We start from the raw sequence: 23580 nt of genomic DNA, 5'->3' as shown, positions 1-23580 counted from the left end.
TGCTGACCAAGGATGTTATAAAATTTGGAAATTATAAGTCAAGGCTGATTGATGAATGCTATTGTTTGATGAATTAGAAGATTTCCAGTGTTTAAAATAAACGATTTTTAATAGGAAAATGATGATGACAGTCAGTTATGGAACTTCCCAGATTGCCTTAGAATGCAGGAAAAAAGTTTTCTCTCTCTCTCTCTCTCTCTCCATATATATATATATATATATATATATATATACATATATGTGTGTGTGTATATGTGTGTGTGTGCCTCTGGACCTCAACCAAGTCACCTTCCCCACCTCACCTGAAAGGAGATCAACCTCTGAGCTATTCAGCACAGAGTCACTGTGGCTCCACTGGGGATCCGTCCTCATTGACTCTCACACACACTGACATAATCATGCAAAATGTTCTTGTCCTTACATCTCATACACATGCACACACATGCACAAATGACAAATAAGTAAAGATGATATGTCATTTGTCTGGACTGAGCTCCAGTCATCAGGAAGCTGGTGGATTGTTTTGGCGAGCTAACAGCTGTACACGGTGTGTTTGTTAGGTTGCTGCGTCTGACAGCTGTAGATGAATGAAATCAGATGCTATACAACTGGCCAAATGGTGCCCAATCATCTCTGACAGCAGGAGACCAGCTGTGAGAAAATACTCAGAAAATGAAGTCTGTTATTTGTCTGCATGTGAAATATCGACCCTGGACTTTTCTCATTTCCTTCTTATTCTGAGTAATTTGGGCTTCTTCTTTTTTTCTTCTTGTAAAATAATGTAGGTTCTGTTGAAACATTTTTCTCTTTGAAAAGATGAAAAGAAAATCTGCCCTGGTGCAATTAGGGTCCCTTTGTCTTCATTAAGAGACAATAATACAGTATGTTTCAGCTAATTGCTTTCCTCTTTATTAGAATGATCTGGAAAATTGCTTCATTTTTTTATTTTTTTTATTTTGTGAAAATGTTTCTATAGACAAAAGTCTTACGAGATAAATAGAAATTATAATACAAAAGTTTTTATTTCTTCATTTGATTTTTCAGGTTTGTTTATTTAATTCATTTATGTCAAATATTTTAATAGGGACCATGCAATTTAAAAATATCTATATTATTCAGAGTATAAGTCACATTTATTCTTTAAATGTCAGTTTTATTCATTTATTCTTTCTTTTTGTTTAGTGCTTTTTTTCCAGGGAAAGCCCAAAATAATATATAAAAATATATAATTATTAATTACCAACACTTGATTTTTCTGTATGTAAATTGTACCAGAGCATAAGCCGCAAGACCTCTCAAATTAGTTAAAAATAATACATAATTCCATGACAAAGAATTAAACGATCTGTTTTACAGCGGTTATAACACTTGCTTATTTGCAGTTCTTGTCTGTACTTGAGCTTTTAAATGCAGTGTAATTTTTTTTTTCCAACGGCATCTTAAATCCACCCGTTCCAACCTGTCTGCACTCTCTTCTTCACCTCTACCACACACTCCATTACTTTGGATAGTTGACCCCAAGTATTTTAACTCATCTACCTTACCCACCTCTACTCCTTGTAACAGCACTATTCCACCAGGCTCCATATCATTCACACACATGCACTCAGTCTTGCACTAATTGATTTTCATTCCTCTAAACTCCAGAGCATGTCTCCACATCTGTAGGGTAATTTCAACCTGCTCTCTACTCTCACTACAGATCACAATGTCATCTGCAAACATCATAGTTGTCGTGACAGTTGTTCCAGATGTCAATAATATTTTTAATCAAAGACATATCAGAACTATCACTATCAATTGATCTTTTCCCCTTGAAGTTACGAACAATATCAGTTATTTCATATTCATCAGTTTCTTTAATGAACATTGAATCCTGAATTTTATTAATTGTTTTACAGTAATCGAAAGAACGCAGTCCAGAAGACACAATCGAATCAGCTAAATTTTTACCCACATTTACAAAGTAATTAAAATTATCTGCTATAGCTTTATTTTCCTTAACAACTGTACCAGTACTTGTGTAAGAAAGGGCAGGATATTCTTTAACACCTTTTCTTTTATTTATGACTTCATTTAAAATATTCCAAGTACCCTTAATGGTTGTTTTATTTTTTCCAATAAATCACTATAATACTGCCTTTTTGCAAGATCGCATAATATTAGTTAGCTTATTTTTATATGTCTTATATCTTTTCTCAGCATCAAATGTTCTTAGTTTTAAGAATTGCTTGTACAGAATTTTTTTCTTTTTACATGCATTTTGCAGTCCCTTAGTAATCCACGGTTTGTCAACATTATGCTTATTTTCAACATTTGATACCAAAGGGCAATGTTTATCATATAAATTAGAAATAATAGAAATGAATGACTCATCATTTCTTCATTTGTCAGCTCCTCAAAATATTCCCTCCACCTCTTCAATATATGATCCTTGGTTGTTAGCACATTACCATCTGCATCCTTTATCATCCTAACCTGCTGCAGGTTCTTTCCAGCTTGTTCCCTTTGTCGGGCCAATTGGTACAAGTCCTTGTCTCTTTCCTTAAGCCTGGTTCACACGACAGGATTTTAAAATTATCTTTGGGTTTGCAAAAGCTGAGAGACCACACACGTGGAGATAAAACAAAAAAGATCTAACAGTTTTGGTCATACAGGGTGTGGTGTTCAGCCACGTGGTAAGGACAACAACACCACACATGAACAGATTTCACACACGACCATTCCCAGCTCAGACAGGAAATCTCGCAAAATCTTGAGATTAAACTTGACTTCAGAGTAAACAAACGGAGATACGTTGTGGACTATTTACAACAGAGGAAACAAACAATATAAAAATAAAAAATAAAGGCGTTCATTTAAAAGGAGTGGAGACAGTGCGACCACCGGACTTTCTAATAAGTCAGAACAGCTGTTTTGATTTTATTTTCCACTCTGTACATCCGTCACATCGCTTTCTGATTGGCTGCACGTCATATTCAGCAGGCTGTGTGCTCGTTTGTGGTCAGAGGACACAAGACACGCTGGGATATCGGGCCAAGACAATCCAACATGTTGAACATCTCCAATTTATGATCAGAGTGCCCCTGACGTCCTTCCGAGCAGATCAGAGTGCTCTTAACACACCACACACGGCAGGAATATCTGATAAGATTATCTTTAGTGTCATCACGATTGTCGGGGCATCCTTAAGATTGTCGGAAGGGGAAGATCGGGTCCGACATCAGCCTATTTATCCTGCCGTGTGAACCAGGCCTTAATGTTTAACTTCTTGTGGAGCTCACGATATGCCTTCTCCTTAGTTTTTCCCACTTCTCTTTTCATCTTATGCTGCATCTCTTTATATGCTTGTTTACTTTCTTCATCTCCTTTAAAATGACCCCAACACCATTTCTCCTCCCATCCACACCATGATACAGCAACTTGAAACCACCTCTGATGTTCCTAGTCTTACTTCCTTTCCACTTGATTTCTTGTACACAGAATATGTTTATCTTTCTTCTCTCCATCATCTCAGCCAGCTGTCTTCCTTCACCAATCATACTTGCAACATTTAAAGCCCCGAAACTCAATTCCACCCTTCTTGTTTTCCTCCTTTCCATCTGTGCCTGGACACGTTTCTTCTTCACGCAGCAGTAGCCCAATTTCCACTGCCTCCCTGTTGGGCAATGACACAGGTGGCAGTCATTGTTAACCTGGGCCCCGACTGATCCACTGTGGAAATTCGATTTCTGACCTGCTTTTTTCTGTGACATTTTTTAATCCTACTCATTTATCTGGGCTTGGGTCTGGCACTCAGAATGTAGTGGCTGCACACCCCATGTGGGTGAGATTTTCCAAAATTTATGGTGAATGCCCTGCCTTCTTCTACCCTTCTCATTTGTCTGGGCTTGGGACTGGCACTCAGAATGGATTGGCTGCACACCCCATGTGGCTGAGTTAAATATTCCATACATATTCTGTAATTTGGAATATTAAGTGTCTCTGTGCTTTATTTTGCACATTTTTGAATATCTTCCATGCTTTTTAATATTTAAACAGTCACATCATACCGTGCATCTGGAAAGTATTCACAGCGCTTCACTTTTTTCCACATTTTATTATGTTAGAGCCTTTTTCCAAAATGGATGAAATTAATTTTTTTCCTCAGAATTCAACACACAATACCCCACAATGTGAAAAAAAAGGTTATTTTTTGTTTTTTTGTTTTGATTTTGTTTTTTGATTTTTTAAAATGAAAAACTAAGAAATCACACGTACGTAAGTATTCACAGCCTTTGCCATGAAGCTCAGAATTGAGTTGAGGTGCCTCCTGTTTCCACTGATCATTCTTGAGATGAGTACACCTGGAGTAAATTCAATTGATTGGACATAATTTGGAAAGACACACACCTGTCTACATATAAGGTCCCGCAGTTGACAGTGCATGTCAGAGCACAAAACAAGCATGAAATCAAAGGAATTGTCTGTAGACCTCTGACACAGGATTGGATCTAGGCACAAATCTGGGGAAGGGTACAAAGATAGTTCTGCTGATTTGAAGGTCCCAATGATCACAGTGCCCTCCATCATCTGTAAATGGAACAGGTTCAGCTCAACCAGACCTCTTCCTGGATCTGGCCGCCCGTCTAAACTGATGGATCGGGGGAGAAGGGCCTTAATCAAGGACGTGAACAAGAACCCGATGGTCACTCTGTCAGAGCTCCAGCAATCCTTTGTGGAGAGAGGAGAACCTTCAAGAAGGATAACCATCTCTACAGCAATCCACCAGTCAGGCCTGTGTGGCAGATTGGCCGGATGGAAACCACTCCTTAGTAAAAGGCACATGGCAGCCTGCCTTGAGTTTGGCAAAAGGCACCTGATGGCCTCTGAGACAATGAGAAACAAAATTATCTGGTCTGATGAGACAAAGATTGAACTCTCTGCATGAATGCCAGGCATCATGTTTGGAGAAAACCAGGCACCATCCCTACAGTGAAGCATGGTGGTGGCAGCATCATGCTGTGGGGATATTTTTCAGCGGCAGGAACTGGAAGACTACAACCCCTGGCAATAATTATGGAATCACCGGCCTCGGAGGATGTTCATTCAGTTGTTTAATTTTGTAGAAAAAAGCAGATCACAGACATGACACAAAACTAAAGTCATTTCAAATGGCAACTTTCTGGCTTTAAGAAACACTATAAGAAATCAAGAAAAAAAAATTGTGGCAGTCAGTAACGGTTACTTTTTTAGACCAAGCAGAATCACCCTGTAAATTTTCATCCCCAAAACTAACACCTGCATCAGATCAGATCTGCTCGTTAGTCTGCATCTAAAAAGGAGTGGTCACACCTTGGAGAGCTGTTGCACCAAGTGGACTGACATGAATCATGGCTCCAACACGAGAGATGTCAATTGAAACAAAGGAGAGGATTATCAAACTCTTAAAAGAGGGTAAATCATCACGCAATGTTGCAAAATATGTTGGTTGTTCACAGTCAGCTGTGTCTAAACTCTCGACCAAATACAAACAACATGGGAAGGTTGTTAAAGGCAAACATACTGGTAGACCAAGAAAGACATCAAAGCGTCAAGACAGAAAACTTAAAGCAATATGTCTCAAAAATCGAAAATGCACAACAAAACAAATGAGGAACGAATGGGAGGAAACTGGAGTCACCGTCTGTGACCAAACTGTAAGAATCCACCTAAAGGAAATGGGATTTTCATACACAAAAGCTAAACGAAAGCCATCATTAACACTTAAACAGAAAAAAACAAGGTTACAATGGGTTAAGGAAAAGCAATCGTGGACTGTGGATGACTGGAAGAAAGTCATATTCAGTGATGAGTCTTGTGATGAATTGGGCAAGGTGATGATGCTGGAACTTTTGTTTGGTGCCGTTCCAATGAGATTTATAAAGATGACTGCTGCATGTCAGGTAAAGGCACTGGGGAGATGGCTGTCATTACATCATCAATAAATGCACAAGTTTATGTTGATATTTTGGACACTTTTCTTATCCCATCAATTGAAAGGATGTTTGGGGATGATGAAATCATTTTTCAAGATGATAATGCATCTTGCCATAGAGCAAAAACTGTGAAACCCTTGCAAAAAGACACATAGGGTCAATGTCATGGCCTGCAAATAGTCCGGATCTTACTCCAATTGAAAATCTTTGGTGGAAGTTGAAGAAAATGGTCCATGACAAGGCTCCAACCTGCAAAGCTGATCTGGCAACAGCAATCAGACAAAGTTGGAGCCAGATTGATGAAGAGTACTGTTTGTCACTCATTAAGTCCATGCCTCAGAGACTGCAAGCTGTTATAAAAGCCAGAGGTGGTGCAACAAAATACTAGTGATGTGTTGGAGCGTTCTTTTGTTTTTCATGATTCCATAATTTTTTCCTCAGAATTGAGTGATTCCATATTTTCCCTCTGCTTGGTCTAAAAAAGTAACCATTACTGACTGCCACAATTTTTTTTCCTGATTTCTTATAGTGTTTCTTAAAGCCAGAAAGTTGCCATTTGAAATGACTTTAGTTTTGTGTCATGTCTGTGATCTGCTTTTTTTCTACAAAATTAAACAACTGAATGAACATCCTCCGATGCCGGTGATTCCATAATTTTTGCCAGGGGTTGTAGTCAGGATTGATGGAAAGATTAATGCAGCATTGTACAGAGACATCCTGGATGAAAACCTGCTCCAGAGTGCTCTTGATTTCAGACTGGGGCTACAGTTCATCTTTCAGTAGGACAATGCACACAGCCAAGATATCAAAGGAATTTCTTCAGAACAACTCTGTGAATGTCCTTGAGTGGTCCAGCCAGAGCCCAGACCTGAATCAGATTGAACATCTCTGGAGAGATCTGAAAATGGCTGTGCACCGTCACTCCCCATCAGCCCGATGGAGCCTGAGAGGTGCTACAAAGAGAAATGGGCCAAACTGCCCAAAGATAGGTGCACCAAGCTTGTGGCATCATATTCAAGAAGACTTGAGGCTGTAATTGCTGCCAAAGGTGCATCAACAAAGTACTGAGGTGATTTCTTAGTTTTTTTTTTTTGTTGTTGTTGTTTGTTTGTTTGTTTTTTTACTAAATTTGAAAAAAAAACTAAAACTTTTTTCATGTTGTCATTATGGGGTGTTGTTAGTAGAATTTTGAGGGGAAAAATGAACTGACTCCATTTTGGAATAAGGCAGTAACATAAAATGTGGAAAAAGTACAGTACTATGAATACTTTCTGGATGCACTATATATCCTGATAAGTGGAATTCTGTCTTACCTGCTGTTCTCCTTTCAGCTATGACAGTAAAACCCTTTTGTAATATTTCTATACATAATACTCATCAGTCAGTTCAATCTTCAGTATATAATTCTATTTCAATTAAATTTCATTATATTTATGTTGCAACAAATCATGACAGTTGCCCTCCGATGCGTCACAAGTTCAGGTTCCAACACTAGAGGACCCAGCTCAATCGGGTGGCCAGCCACTCTGAGTACCACAACAACAAACATTAATAAAATGTTGGTTATTAGCCCATAAACAACCAAAATGCTAAACAGAAAGAAAAAGTGCAATAACAATTAAAATATAATTTAACATGTATAACAGAAGTTTAAAAATGTTCCCAACCAGATAAAACAAAAATGTGACAAGCACCTGGAATGATCATTATGAAATATAATCTTCAAGTACACCATACGTGCATTTCTATATTACAGTGCTAATGTGGGCATCCCTTTTGAGTTCTCTTCATTCTTTGTCTTGTATTTTTCAGTGACAGGAGATGCCAAAGACATAGATTGGTATGCCCCCAGTGGTGAGAAGATCCTCCCCAACAGACAAGATATATTTGTGAGTCGCAACGATGAAGCCACACTGTCTCTCACCATCTACCACGCAAATGTGGACAGTGCCGGCATCTACAAGTGCGTGGCCAAGAGCGGTGACAAGGAGGCCCAAGCAACAGTCCAAGTGAAGATCTTCCGTAAGTGCTACCTCATTTTGGCACTTTTTTTTGTCTTTGGTATTAGGTCTCTTTGGAAGAACACTGGGAACCACTAGAGTGATTTTGGGGTCATTTGAGTGTTTACTGAGGGCGAATAAGAGAAGGAGTATCACTTCATTCTGATTGAACATCAGTTGTGACATTTTAGTGATGTGGTGTGTTTCTCTCAGCATAGTCCAACATGAAGGTGCTGAGGTCATTTTTCGGCACTGGATGTTAGCATTTGCCCTTGATGTATTCCATTCATGGTTACCACAGACAGTGACACAAGGACAAGCAGCAGCAATCATTACTGTTAAGAATGACCAACTAATATATTATATCATTAAAAAGCTCCACAGTGCTTCACTCTATGATTGCAGACTTTTTAGAGAATACTCCTGCTCTGGGGATCTATATGACATCTACTGTGACTAATTTCATCACATCTCTCTTCAGAAAAGATCACGTTTGAGAATGCACCCACCACACAAGAATTCAATGAGGGCGATGATGTTGACATCGTCTGTAATGTGGTGAGTTCACCACCCCCCACCATCATCTGGAGGCACAAGGGCTCCAAGATCCAAGCTGCCAAAGATGGTGAGTCCATCCAGATACACAATGACCATTTTCGCCTCTATCCTGTCTCTGCACATTCACCTTATTTCTGCCGGCAGTCTCTCAAGTTTTGCTTTTCAATCCATTTGCTACACTGTTTGTCATGCACTCCATCTATAATACCATGCATTTTCAGGTGTGCATGAGATTTTTCCATCATAAAAGAACACATGAACATGGAATTTACTTATTTTTTCTTAGCCAAGTGTGAACTGAGTATTGGCTGTAGAAAATAATGGTTGAGGATACATTGGAATTTTGTTTGTACAAATAGAGGGAAAGTTATTCTGAAGGTATAAATGCCTGCTAGAAAAAAACCCCAAGTGCCTTGTTTTCAAGAATAAAATGTGAAATTCAGTGTAATAATCAAATTCAGCTGAGATCTGTCTTTCAGATGCCCCCATTTGCTCAGGGTTGCCACAGTGTATCCAACACAGAACCTACAATTTTAAACAAAATGCCCATCCTGACAACTCCAGTTTTACCTGGAGAAACAGACACAGCCCCTGGTCTTCCTAAGAAGTGTCCCATCCAAGTACAAGCCAGGACCCACTCTGCTTCGCTTGTGAGGTCCAACGGGATCAGGCATACACAGAGCGGACTGGCTACTAAATTCAGCTGAGAGATTGTACATAAAAATAAATTTGTTTTTCAGGTAGTTAGTCATGCATGCATATATATATATATATATATATATATACAGTAGTGTTCAGAATAATAGTAGTGCTATGTGACTAAAAAGATTAATCCAGGTTTTGAGTATATTTCTTATTGTTACATGGGAAACAAGGTACCAGTAGATTCTCACAAATCCAACAAGACCAAGCATTCATGATATGCACACTCTTAAGTCTATGAAATTGTCTATTAGTAAAAAAAAAAGTAGAAAAGGGGGTGTTCACAATAATAGTAGTGTGGCATTCAGTCAGTGAGTTCGTCAATTTTGTGGAACAAACAGGTGTGAATCAGGTGTCCCCTATTTAAGGATGAAGTCAGCACCTGTTGAACATGCTTTTCTTTTTGAAAGCCTGAGGAAAATGGGATGTACTGAATCTACTGGTACCTTGTTTCCCATGTAACAATAAGAAATATACTCAAAACCTGGATTAATTTTTTAGTCACATAGCACTACTATTATTCTGAACACTACTATATATATATACATACATATATACATATATATATATATATATATATATATATATATATATATATATATATATATATATATATATATATGCCCTTTATTGGACATATATGTGTGTGTGTGTGTGTGTGTGTGTGTGTGTGTGTGTGTGTGTGTGTGTGTGTGTGTGTGTGTGTGTGTGTGTATACAGTGAGGAAAATAAGTATTTGAACACCCTGTGGTTTTGCAAGTTCTCCCACTTAGAAATCATGGAGGGGTCTGAAATTTTCATCTTAGGTGCATGTCCACTGTGAGAGACATAATAAAAAAAAAAAAAAAAAAAAAAAAAAAATCCAGAAATCACAATGTATGATTTTTTTAATAATATGTTTGTGTGTTACTGCTGCAAATAAGTATTTGAACACCTACCAACCAGCAAGAATTCTGGCTCACACAGACCTGTTAATTTTTCTACAAGAAGCCTTGTTATTCTGCACTCTTTACCTGTATTATTTGCACCTGTTTGAACTTGTTACCTGTATAAAAGACACCTGTTCACACACTCAATAATCACACTCCAACCTGTCCACCATAGCCAAGACCAAAGAGCTGTCTAAGGACACCAGGGATAAAACTGTAGACCTACACAAGGCTGGGATGGACTACAGGACAACAGGCAAGCAGCTTGGTAGAAGACAACAACTGTTATGATTATTTATTAGAAAGTGGAACAAACACAAGATGACTGTCAATCTCCCTCGGTCTGGGATTCCATGCAAGATCTCACTTTGTGGGGTAAGGATGATTCTGAGAAAGCTCAGAACTACACAGGAGGACCTGGTCAATGACCTGAAGAGAGCTGGGACCACAGTCACAAAGATTACATTAGTAACACATGATGCTGTCATGGTTTAAAATCCTGCAGGGCAGCAAGGTCCCCCTGCTCAAGCCAGCACATGTCCAGGCCCATTTGAAGTTCACCAGTGACCATCTGGATGATCCAGAGGAGGCATGGGAGAAGGTCATGTGGTCAGATGAGACCAGAATAGAGCTTTTTGGAATCAACTCCACTTACCATGTTTAGAGGATGAGAACAACCCCAAGAAAACCATCCCAACCGTGAAGCATGGGGGTGGAAACATCATACTCTGTGGGTGCTCTTCAGCAAAGGGGACAGGACGACTGCACCGTATTGAAGGGAGGATGGATGGGGTCATGTATTGCGAGATTTTGGCAAACAACCTCCTTCCCTCAGTATGAGCATTGAAGATGGGTCATGGCTGGGTCTTCCAGAAGAAGAAGCATTTCAAGGTCCTGGAGTGACCTGGCCAGTCCCCAGACCTGAACTCAATAGAAAATCTTTGGAGGGACCTGAAACTCCAAACCTGAAAGATCTAGAGAAGATCTGTATTGAGGAGTGGATCAAAATCTCTGTTGCAATGTGTGCAAACCTGGTGAAAAACTACAGGAAACGTTTGACCTCTGTAATTGCAAACAAAGGCTACTGTATCAAATATTAAGATTGGTTTTCACAGGTGTTCAAATACTTTTTTGCAGCAGTAACGTACAAATAAATTATTAAAAAAATCATACATTGTGATTTCCGGATATTTTTTTTTTTTTTAAGATTATGTCTCTCACAGTGGACATGCACCTAAGATGAAAATTTCAGGCCCCTCCATGATTTCTAAGTGGGAGAACTTGCAAAACCGCAGGGTGTTCAAATACTTATTTTCCTCACTGTATATATACAGTGGTGGGCACAGTTCCGATAATCCGATAACAGATAATTATCGAAGATAATGTTTTCATTATCGGATTATCTTTATAAATAACTTTAAAAACCATTATTTGACTAATTATTTTCCTATAAATTTTTGTCTGATAACTTTTAGACCGATAACGTAGTAAACAAAGCTGAACAGCAGCAAACATTTTTAACATTTAAAATCAGTTGAGCACCTACCTGTTAAAAGTTTCCTAACAGATGTATAGTTCCATCCTCTGCAAACAGAAGAGAGCTGCTTCCAGGAGAAACCACTCTATCCTCTGCAGGCAAAGGAGAACTGGTCACAAAAAAAAAAAATAATTTCCTTTAACACCATATTGATACGCTGGCAGTATCACTCAAGTCATCCAGAGGCATACATTTTTAACTTATTGTTCAAATTTTAATCAAACTAATTTTTGACAAGTTATTTCAAATTACTGTCTGAAGTTTTATAAAGTGAAAATATCAGATATATTTTTTAGTTTTAAAGTAATATGCAAATTTTTAAGGTTTTAGTGAGCACATGCTGTGCCCAGCAGTGCATTATGGGTAGGATAGGGTAATCTCAGTACATTCACGACAGGACAAATGCATTTCAGACACTCTGTTCAGGCTCTATGGACAATAGCATTAAACTCTAGGGCCTAAAACTCTCGTGAATATATTCTCTGGGTTTATAGACATTGTTATTGTGTTTGCGTTTGTTAAATTCCACGCATCTTAAATGTAGCAGACACGGATTATCTGCAATTTTGTTTTGGCACCTTTTCAAGGCCTCTACTGCCATCTACTGTCCAGTAGTGTTCATGGCAGTTCATGGCAGTATTCGTCCTGAAGCTGAGCAGACGCTGTATGATATTTTTAATCACTGTACTCGGTTTCAGTTCAAACTGTACAACAGAACCACACGGTGTAAACGTTCAGAGCACCTGATTTATGTTCTCACACACATTGTATGTTCAAAAACCACACGTCGAACTTGTGTATCCAGAAGCAAAACGCTTTTTTTTAAAAACTTAATTTACAAAACCTCTCGATGGGAGACATCAAAGTTTAAAAACAAAACAAAACAACAAAAAAACATTACAAGACAGCTCTGTGGTGTTTGCACATGCACAGTGTGAGTGGTTGGATGCTTGTTGCTCTTCAGCAGCAGGATACCCTCATGACGGCTGACCAGAATAATATCAAACAGGTTTGATTTTCATCTGACCATATGATTGGCGATCAGGAGGTGGTCAGGAGATGTTAAACGCAGCTTGTTACTCCATGTACACTACACGATGCAGGACGCGCGATTAACCTGAAACTTGGTCCAAAAAATTCTCACACGAATGAAAAATCATCTGAAAAAGGGCCAAAACTCGCACAGTTAAACCAGCATTTATGTGTCAAGACCAGTGATGCCAGTAACGCGTTACTCTAATCTGACCACTTTTTTTAGTAACGAGTAATCTAACGCGTTAATCTTTCCAAATCAGTAATCAGATTAAAGTTACTTCTCCATGTCACTGTGCGTTACTATTATTTTTCACTGTGGGTCGATAGCAGCATTAAACTTGGTCCGTGGGCAGGGGGTCGGGGTTCGACTGAACTGCCCACTTTAAGCGAGCTGTGAGCTTTTCGTCCACGGTTTTTTGCAGCTGCTCGACTCGTCCTCACCTCTTAAAGCGCGGTGATCAGCACACCTGCACTGAGCTTTACAAAGACATTTTTATACTTTTTTCCCTCCTTTATTTAGAATTCTGAGCTGAGCCGCTCCGTATCGTCTCGTTAAAAACAGCTGATCCTCCGCGACGCGTCAACAACTAACACTATTTTCCACTCAAATGCACCTAAACTCTTTCTAAGGACCACATAATGTGAAAACGCAATAAAACTTTCTTACCTGTAAATCTGGTCCTGTTTTCTGCATAAATAAATGTTATCCATTCTTTGTGCTCAAACGCCAAAGCAGGGGTGAATCCAGATGGAATTGGGGCATGGGGCAAGGATGTGCCCCCCCCCCAAGGTCCAGTTTTGAAGCTGTTTTACTACAACTACTAATATTGCTTAAAATAATAATAATTTCGACAAGTAAAATGTTTAGAGATCATTTAAATGTTAGAAAAATGTTAGAATTTAATAGTTACATTTATAAACAATGTAGGTTTGAAATTGCAAGTTTTACTGTTACAGTGCTGTCAACAGTTAAATATGAGGTCAAGAAAGAGGTCTTTATTTTACTTTTTATAAAACAAGTATTTATTTTCATTGAAGTCAAGAAAGGGTGACTATAAAGTGAGTTTTGGCAAAACAGGTATCATTGTCATGTTGACGTGTTTTGTTGTCTGCAGCTGGGGAAAGTAACTAAAAAAGTAACTAGTAATCTAACTTAGTTACTTTTACAATTGAGTAATCAGTAAAGTAACTAAGTTACTCTTTCAAGGAGTAATCAGTAATCAGTAATTGGATTACTTTTTCAAAGTAACTGTGGCAACACTGGTCAAGACAATATTGAGTGCACGTTTTACAACATCATAAAACGTGCGCACATCATAAAACGTGTGCACGGCACTAATAAAATTAGCGCACATTCTCTCCACATGCAAAACATTTTGCGATGACACTTCCAGGGCTTTGTAAAAATGCCTGTTTTTATAAATAAAAAATGGAATATTTTACAAAAGCAGTCAAGAAACGAGAATCGTTTCTTGACTGCAATAAGACATGAGTCCCAGTTAGTGACTTTAATCCACACAAAACTGACTCAAGATATTTTAATGGCTTTGAGAGGGGTTAAGAATAGGGCATGCCATTTCTGAAGAGCAGTGAATCAAAGAACCAACGAGCTAGTGGATCGAAGCATTACTTCATTGGTTCACGCTTCAAAGTGGTGTCACGCTGCAGAAACGGTTGATTACAGAGCCGCTGCAGGGTCTGAAAACAATGTAGAGGAATGATCATTTTCTCGACAAACACCTAAAAAACAATGGCCGCTCTGAGGAACCTTTGGGAATCGTTAAACAAAAAGGCTATTGATATCAGTGGATCTAATAATTTCTTAACGAAACTCGAAAAGAACCGGTTCTCGATACCCAACCCTATTGGTGACTGAGTCCCAGTCAGATGAAACATTTCAGGAGATGTTTTTTTATTTTACTGTTTTGTTTTGTTTTTTACTATGATGCAGAGTACACATAAAAAAATACTTCCCTAAATATATTTATAGAAAAACCATTGAGTGATTTGAAGAGTCAGATCGAGCAGTCAGCATTAGGTTGTTTGACACAGGAGTCTACCTCAGGAATGTTTTATGGGTTAATCCCCTGCTGTGTGAGGATGAGGCAACACACTGGCTTTGGTTTTTACCCGTGGACTGAACTTAATTTAACCTTAAAATACCATCCCTTGGTGACCACTGGAGTCACCACACTGTTATGCTGAGGTCACCTTGTTTCTTGGACTCTGTCCCAGGAATGTCTTCATTTTATTTTTATTTTTTTGGAGAAACAGTAATTGTAATCAGCATTAAAAATGACCTGAAATATCACATTGGTGCTGTTTAATTGTAATATGCGTCATCCCAACTCAAAATAAAAGCTGGTTTCAAGGAACTGCTGTGCCTGCAGTTCCCCTGATACCTGTCAACTGTTCTGAGAGATCAGTGGTTTCATTAAGGAAGAAAACAGAAGTTGAAAAAAAACCTAACAGCTTCACTCTTTTTCTGCGTTCACAGGGGAGACTGTGGTGGGGCACAGCTTTGGCCAAAATAAGACATTTACTTATAAATTACAACAATATTGATTGTTATTTTTCACAAGAATCTTAGGCTGCAATTTTTCTTGTTTGACTTATTCGTTTCTGGTCCTGGCCCCAGCAATCTGTCATGTTGTGACTTTATTTCTGGAGGTGTGTAAATAAAATTGTTTTAAACGTATTTCTAGACAGTTTGAATGTGAAACATTGAATTATGGCCAAAACCTAGGAGATTCACCAACGTGTTAATCCACCCAGAAAAGAGACATGAAATAAAAAAGAAATTAACATTAAAGACAAAAACAAAGTATGTTTACCCATGGTGCCAAATAAATAAACTGACTATATTAGTAAAAGTACAGTGTCTGATGTTAACTGCATTTAATTGTCATCATTTTTGGTGTTAAATGGACTTAAATATCGAAAGTAAAAATCAGAGTTAATTCCATCAATTAAAAAGCAAAGCAGCAATAATTTCTAAAAATGTTTATGCTGCATGGTACAGTAGCTGTTCCAATAAACATAAGGTGGCAGCACATATAAAGACATTTCTCAATGATAAAGAAACAGAAAATGTTATCAGATGTGCCCAAATTCTGTCCTCTGAAGGGCTGTGACTTAATGTGGATGGAGGACCACATGTCAAAAATAAATGTGTATATTGCATGAATTGTACATGTAATAATGTCATCAGACAGATTACTTTGATAAGGTGGTGCAGTGACACGGGTATTGCCTCACAGGAAGAAGGTGCTCAGCTCAAAGCCCATCTGTACTCCAGTCTGCATGTACATCTACAACTGTGTCAAAGTGTATCTGGTGTAAAATGTGAACAGAATCCATATCAGATCCTCTGCAGTGCCTTTTCCATACAGGCATCGCTGTATGGAAAAGAGGAACTTGGGTTTAAAATGTTCCCATGTCTCTTTAGTTTGTGATTTTACAAACATCGTGCTGCATTGTCAGGAAATCATCTCCATTTGTATTCGAAAAAGTCAAAATACTACATCTTCCCCAAAATGAATGTACTGGTTTCACTTTATATTAGTTAAATGTAATTCATGCAAAAAAATTATTTAATCTCAGAGACCTTCTGATGCTTCAACATATTTTAATCAGATACTCATACTACATACAGCTGATGCTGCCGTGCTGCTCTGTGTGCACCTGATCAAATCAGATCTCAAAACCTGAAGCAGAGCTGGCCCTCATTAGTACTTGCCTGGCAGACCACTTCAGGAGATCAGGTGCTGTGTGTGTGTTTCTGCCTGTACGTGACATGTCAGGAGGAGCATCCGGTGTAAAACATCTGCCAAATCCCTCTGCAGATGTGTACTGGATCTGCTGTGGCAACTCAGAGAAATAACAACAGCTTTGCAATAAATTGAGATGGAAATGGGCTTTGTGTTTACTGTTTGCACTTTTGATTAACGTATGTCAACCGACACACCTTATCCTGTGTATTCACAGCATTTGAATAATTTACTCAACTCATATGAGTAAATTGGCTATTTACTTCATTAAAATAATTTCAGCCTACCAGTTTGACTCATAGATCTCCACTGTGCAGTTTAAAAAATGAGAAAAAGAAAAAAACTTGTTGAATATCAGCTAATTAGTTTCCAGTGTTCTTTTACAAATGGCAGACTGTAGATGATGAAGGGCGACGCACTTATTTTTGTGTTAGAGGCACTAATTGCTTAATTGAAAGACACTACAGAGTTATAGCATTTTTGCACAGTGTTATAATATGAAAATAGGAATGTCTGGATGTGATGTTTGCTGGAAGCTCAACGTTTTCATGATGCTGCTGCTTAAAGTCTCTAATAACACACAAATTATCCATGTTTACTTGATACATTTTATACACACACAGATAGATAGATAGATAGATAGATAGATAGATAGATAGATAGATAGATAGATAGATAGATAGATAGATAGATAGATAGATAGATAGATAGATAGATAGATAGATAGATGGATGGATGGATGGATGGATGGATGGATGGATGGATGGATGGATGGATGGATGGATGGATGGATGGATGGATGGATGGATGGATGGATGGATGGATGGATGGATGGATGGATGGATGGATGGATGGATGGATGGATGGATGGATGGATGGATGGATGGATGGATGTCATATGCACAGGAGGTGGCTTATGGTTACTCCTGAATTGATATCTGCATCCACCACTCTTTGTGATGAGTTGGTCTAGGGGTTTGAGGCCTATACAGAACAACTGCAGTGCCTCAACTTGGTATATTCTGAACTCGATGGTGACTTGTGTGATTGCCTTGGAGATGGCCTCCAGTGATATCATCCATATTCCCATTGAGTTTCCCATTGGGGAAGTTTATCGGAGCACTTTTAGCCTTGAATAGTGCCAAGCCCTCCAGTATCCATGTGTGGGGCATTGACTCTTAGGTCTTCCTGTAGTTGATCCAGGCTGTGCTCAGGTTGGTCTGCCTGGTTTTCAAGTCCTGGTGTACTGCTCGGTCAACCAGTAGCTGGTGCTTTGACCCTCTGGTATTGCTTCCATTGCCTTTCTGAGCTGCGCATGTGTTGACTCAACTACTCAAGTTAGTTGCTATGATACCCGAGAGGAGCTCGCATGTTGTGAAGACGCAGGTATATTGCATCCTTGTGGGGATCTTTCATGATCAGGATTGTTGTGCTCTGTGTTAGCCAGTCTAGGTGAGCACCTGATGTTGGTAGCCCATCTATTTGTGATGCCATGCACACATGGAGTGTTGCTAGCAGTTTGTATCTGGTCCTGGCGCTGTCTGGCTCTTTATTCCTGAGACACGTTGTTGTCTTTGTGATTTTGACTGGTTCTTTTGACTGTGATTTGATTTTGACTGTGATTTTGACTGGTTCTTGTTAAGGGAGATTGTTGTGGTGTGCTCTTAGGTCCCTCAGCCATGGCATTGTTGTGTGATGCCTCTTTCTTCCAAATATTCTTCCTTCTTCCAAATATTCTTCCGGTATTGCTCAGTTTCAGCTCTTGGCAGGTCTGTTCTTATACTGTTTTCCTCTTTTAGCTGGGAGTGCACCCAGGGTGAGTCATTGAAAACAGGCCATTTATTCTCTTGGCCTCGGCTTTTGTGGTGTATCTCTTCAGCCTAGTAGCCAGAACTGCGCACCATTCATTTTAGTTTCTGGGGCCTCCATTATGGACATCCTCTTATACTTCCCAGACCTGTCATGATGGCCTTCCATACCACTGTTAGTCGTTGAATGTATTTTTGGGCTTTCCTTAGTTTCCTTCACATGGGTAAGTTCTAACCTCACTACCCACCTGAGCAAGCACATAAGTTCATTAAAACCTTTATTTAACCAGGAAAAGCTCACTGAGATTAAAAATCTCTTTTCCAAGAGAGTCCTGGCCAAGACAGGCAGCAAAAGAGACAAACAGGCTAAAACAAACATTGATACTCATGAAACATGTTAAAAATAAGCATCATGTGATCATCTATCCAAGCATCTACAGACTGATGTTTCGGCCTCCAAGTCATGTAGTAGTGCTTTAAAAGTATTTAAAGAGACCAGCTCCTGAAGTTTCAGGTCATTTTATAAATTGTTCCAGGTGAAGGGCGCGGCGAATTAAAAAGCCTTCTTTCACCGTTCTGTTCTGACCTTCAGAATAGACAGCAACAGCAGATCCTGGGAGCGCAGACTATAACTACCTGCGGCTTTTGTGCTGATAAAAACCTGGAGATACGAGGGAAGCAAGCCTAAAATACATTTGTAAATTAAAAGATGCCAGTGGCTTTTTCTTCGAGAAGACAGATCTGACCAACCAACACAAGAATACAACAAACAATGATGAGTAACAGATTTTAAGTTGGTGACAAACCTTAAGGCACCATGATAAACGGAATCTAAAACACGCAGGCTTTGAACAGAAGCATTCATGTAGATTACGTCACCGTAATCCAACACAGACATCAAAGGAGATGCAACCAATCTCTTTTTGGCCTCAAACAACAGACAAGACTTGATTCTAAAGTAAAAACCTAATTTCAATTTCAGTCTCTTTGCCAGCTGCTGGATGTGAGGTGTAAAAGAGAGACTGTCATCAACTAAAATCCCAAGATATCTGTACTGAGACAATTGTTCAATGTGAGAAGAGGTGATTACTGGCAGATTCTGTGATTTAGATTTGGAGTTTGAAAACAACATGCATTTGGTTTTTGCTGCATTTAAAACAAGTTTTAAGTCATTAAAATTGGACTGGACAATATTAAAAGCAGTCTGCAGCTGGGATAGGGCCATTTCTAATGTGGACGTGGACGGGTATTAGACAGTATCATCTGCGTAAAAATGAAATTTAGCACCAGAAACATTGTCTGTAACATTGTTTATATATAAAATAAAGAGGAGTGGTCCGAGGACCGACCCCTGCGGAACAGCCTTAGTAATTTCTAGCCAACTGGAAGTGAGCCCATTTGATTGTACACACTGAGACCTATGTGAAAGATAGTTAGCAAACCAGTTGACAGATTGTGGAGAAAGTCCAACTCTGAGAAGTCTTTGTAATAGCAATGTGTGATCAACTGTATGTATGAATGTATTTTTGGGATTTCACATAGGTAAGTTCTAACCTCACTACCCACCCGAGCAAGCACATAAATGACAGTGGTAAGGAAATACTTTCTCCTGGATCTGTCATAGCAGGTGTTTGGGTATCATCCATTTCCTTCACACTACTCCTGATGTCCATACTGCAACTCCTCAGCATTGTGCTGCAACCCCTGGGTCTCCAGTTTTGATAGTAGCGTCCTTCGACTGATGTTAGAGCTCTCAGCTACCAGGTGCTTCTTGGTCAATGTGGATGCTGTTCCTCTGCTCATTTATAGTTCCCACATGTGTTGCATGTGTCCTCTCTGATTGGCTCTGCTCTCACAGTAGCATTATATCAGTTCCACCATTTTTTGCTTCCAAAATTAGTCTTCTTAACCCATGAGAAAACAATGAGAGTGACTCACTTTTGGAGCCATCCTCAAGTGGCTGTCAAGGGACTGTATGATTTGTCACTTTCATGTTCTTCATGGCCTTCTGTGTAGAAGATCACCTTGCTTGCTCAAGCTGGCATCAGATGCCCACCTGCTGCCCACCCAGCAGTGAAAATGGTACCTGGCTAACAGTTGTTAAGGGTATAAGGCAGTGAGGAATGGAACTGGCCACCGTGTCTCATCATGTTGTGACCTCACACCTCAAATTAGCACATCCCTGAAACTCTGGGACTCACCTTTAACAATATACAAGTTTTGTTTAAATAAAAGCTGCAAAACATGACAAAAACATTTTACATGGACACAATACTATTAAAACATTTTGAGCCACCTGGGTAATTAAAATGTGTTTTTTGCATGTTTTATAGTTTTTCTTTATGATCTTGAATGCTGTATATAACATGTTGCTGTTTACTTGCTTTGTTTCAGTACGATTCAAGATTCTAACGAACGGCCACCTGCAAATCCGCGGCATCAAAAAGACAGATGAGGGGTCGTACACCTGTGAGGCTCGTGTCATGGCCAGAGGAGAAATTGACTTTAAAGTGATCAAGGTCATTGTAAACGGTGAGCACTGAATCAGTAACAAACAGGTTTGTTCTTTACAAGTGACGTAGGATGCAAATATAAATTACGGTGCATCCAGAAAGTATTCACAGTGCTGCACTTTTTTCCACATTTTTTTTGTGTTGCAGCCTCATTCCAAAAAGGATGAAATTCATTTTTGTTCGTCAATATTCTTTACACAATACCCCATAATGACAATGTGAAAAATGTTTGGGTTTGTTTGTTTGTTTGTTTGTTTTTTGCAGATTTATTTAAAAAAAACTTTATGGTCTGATGAGAAAGATTGAACTCTTTGGTGTGAATGCCAGGTGATATGTTTGGAGGAAACCAGACACCATCCCTACAGTAAAGCATGGTGGTGGCAGCATCATGCTGTGGGGATGTTTTTCAGCAGCAGGAACTGGGAGACTAGTCAGGATTGAGGGAATGATTAATACAGCAATGTACAGAGACATCCTGGACAACTCTGTGAATGTCCTTGAGTGGCCCAGCCAGAGCCCAGACCTGAATTCCATTGAAAATCTCTGAAGAGATCTGAAAATGGCTGTGTACTGACACTCCCCATCGAACCTGTTTGAGCTTGAGAGGTGCTGCAAAGAGGAATGGGCAAAACTGACCAAAGATAGGTGCACCAAGCTTGTGGCATCATATTCAAGAAGATTTGAGGCTGTAATTGGTGCATCAACAAAGTATTGAGCAAAGGGTGTGAATACTTATGTACATACAATTTCTTAGTTTTTTTTTTTTATTTTTAATAAATTTTCAAAAATTCCAAAAACGTTTTTCATGATGTAATTATGGGGTGTTGTGAGTAGAATTTTTAGGGAAAAATGAATTTACTCCATTTTCGAATAAGGCTGTAACATAAAATGTGAAAAAAAGTGAAGCACTTTGAATACTTTCTGGATTCACGGTATATTAGAAACACATTCAAATTAAGACTGTGACATGAAGAAATGGAAGTAAAAGTAAATATTGTGGTTGTCTTGTGATGCTAAACTCTGACTTTGAGGTTATGTGTTTGTCCAGAGCTTTGTTTTTTTATAAACAAATTCAGCGGGTGCACTTGGGTGGGTGATTTTAATTTCCAGATTGATGTTGATTCTTCTACTTCAGCAAGAGAGCTTATAACTATGACAGAGGCTTTTAATTTTAAACAGTATGTGTCAGGTCCCACTCACAACAAGGGTCACACGTTGGATCTGGTTTTTGCACTGGGCCTGGAAATTATCAATGTATGTGTGGAGGATGTTCTTCTGAGTGATCATTGTTGTGTTTTCTTTGATTTGATGGTGCCATCTGAGCCTGGACCTGTTTCTACTAAGGCAGAAAGGAGAATTATCACAGAGATAACAGCTACGCTTTTCTGTGATAAATTCAACCCTTTACTTTTTAATAATCTCACTGAAACTGATTGTTTTATGAATAGCTTTAATAGCCACTGTGCCACTATCTTGGATCAAGTGGCACCACTCAAGGCTGATAAAGCTCCTCGTGAAAGTTTCTGCCCTTGGATAAATGATGGGATTATGACTCTAAGGAGAACATGTCGCCAGATTGAATGCCTATGGAAGTCAACAAAACTGGAGGTTCACAGGCTACATTTAAGAGACTTAATATCTTCCTTAAATAAGATGATAGAGGAGGCCAGGACGAGTTATTTTAATCGCCTGATTGCCTCCAATAAAAGAAATCCTAAAGTGCTTTTTGACACAATCAGCTCTCTTGTGTCACCTGCTGCCGTCACTCCTGTTATCTCTAAAACTAGTTGTGAGGAGTTCCTGGATTTCTTTATTGATAAGGTTAGAGTTATAAAGGACAACCTGCCTCCATGCCATGGTCCCCAGCACTGGGAACCTCCCACTCAGTGCTGGGCCTCATTTGAGCCTGTTACTGTAGAGGACATCTCAACCATCATGAATAAAGTGAAGCCATCCTCTGGTATTTTGGATGTTCTTCCGTTTAAACTGTTTGTGAATGTATCTGACTCCATCGGGCCCTACATTGCTAAAATGTTTAATATATCTTTGTCAAGTGGTGTGTTTCCCTGTTATTTTAAACATGCCATTGTGGAACCACAGTTAAAGAAAGCTGGATTGGATTCTACAGAGCTCAAGAACTTTAGGCCAATATCTAAAACCTCTTTCTTGGCCAAAGTCTTGGAAAAGGTAGTCTGTGCTCAATTGAGATCGTTTTTGCAGGCTAACAACATCCATGACACTTTTCAATCTGGGTACCGTGAGTTTCATTCTACTGAAACAGCCCTGTTGAAGGTGTCTAGTGACATGATGATGGCAGCTGACACTGGCAAATGTTCTGTGCTGATTCTGTTTGATCTGTCTTCGGCGTTTGATACCATGATGACCATGGCATTCTGATAAACAGATTGCGGGATTTGGTTGGAATGTCAGGTTGTGTTTTAGAGTGGTTTACCTCTTACCTGACTGGTAGAACTTTTAGTGTGACGGTGGGCAATGCAGTGTCGGAATCTGCAGATCTTCTGTGGGGTGTGCCACAGGGATCGGTCTTGGGACCTGTTTTGTTCTCGTTGTATCTCCTTCCTCTCAGCAAGCTGATCCAGCAGTTCAGTGATGTGTCCTATCATTTGTATGCCGATGATCTGCAGCTGTACTGCTCTTTTAAGACAACTGAGCCACAGAAACTCTGCTCTCTGACAAATTGTTTGGCCAAAATTAAGGAATGGCTCACTGAAAACAGTCTGCAGTTAAATTCCAATAAGACTGAGACTCTG

At 39.2% G+C, this 23580-nt stretch overlaps 1 protein-coding gene across 1 annotated transcript in view; it reads left to right on the top strand.

Annotated features, from left to right (window-relative positions):
- The window catches only part of ncam1a (neural cell adhesion molecule 1a), a 947827-nt gene that overhangs the window by 637104 nt on the left and 287143 nt on the right, over window positions 1-23580 (top strand). The window contains 3 exon segments of the mRNA XM_034177824.1: window positions 7770-7979; window positions 8439-8582; window positions 20691-20828. Coding sequence (XP_034033715.1) covers window positions 7770-7979; window positions 8439-8582; window positions 20691-20828 — 492 coding nt within the window.

This window comes from Thalassophryne amazonica, chromosome 9 (assembly GCF_902500255.1).
Source record: "Thalassophryne amazonica chromosome 9, fThaAma1.1, whole genome shotgun sequence".
Taxonomy (NCBI): domain Eukaryota; kingdom Metazoa; phylum Chordata; class Actinopteri; order Batrachoidiformes; family Batrachoididae; genus Thalassophryne; species Thalassophryne amazonica.
Note: the sequence above shows the minus strand (reverse complement) of the source record. Positions and strands in the feature narration are given on the sequence as shown.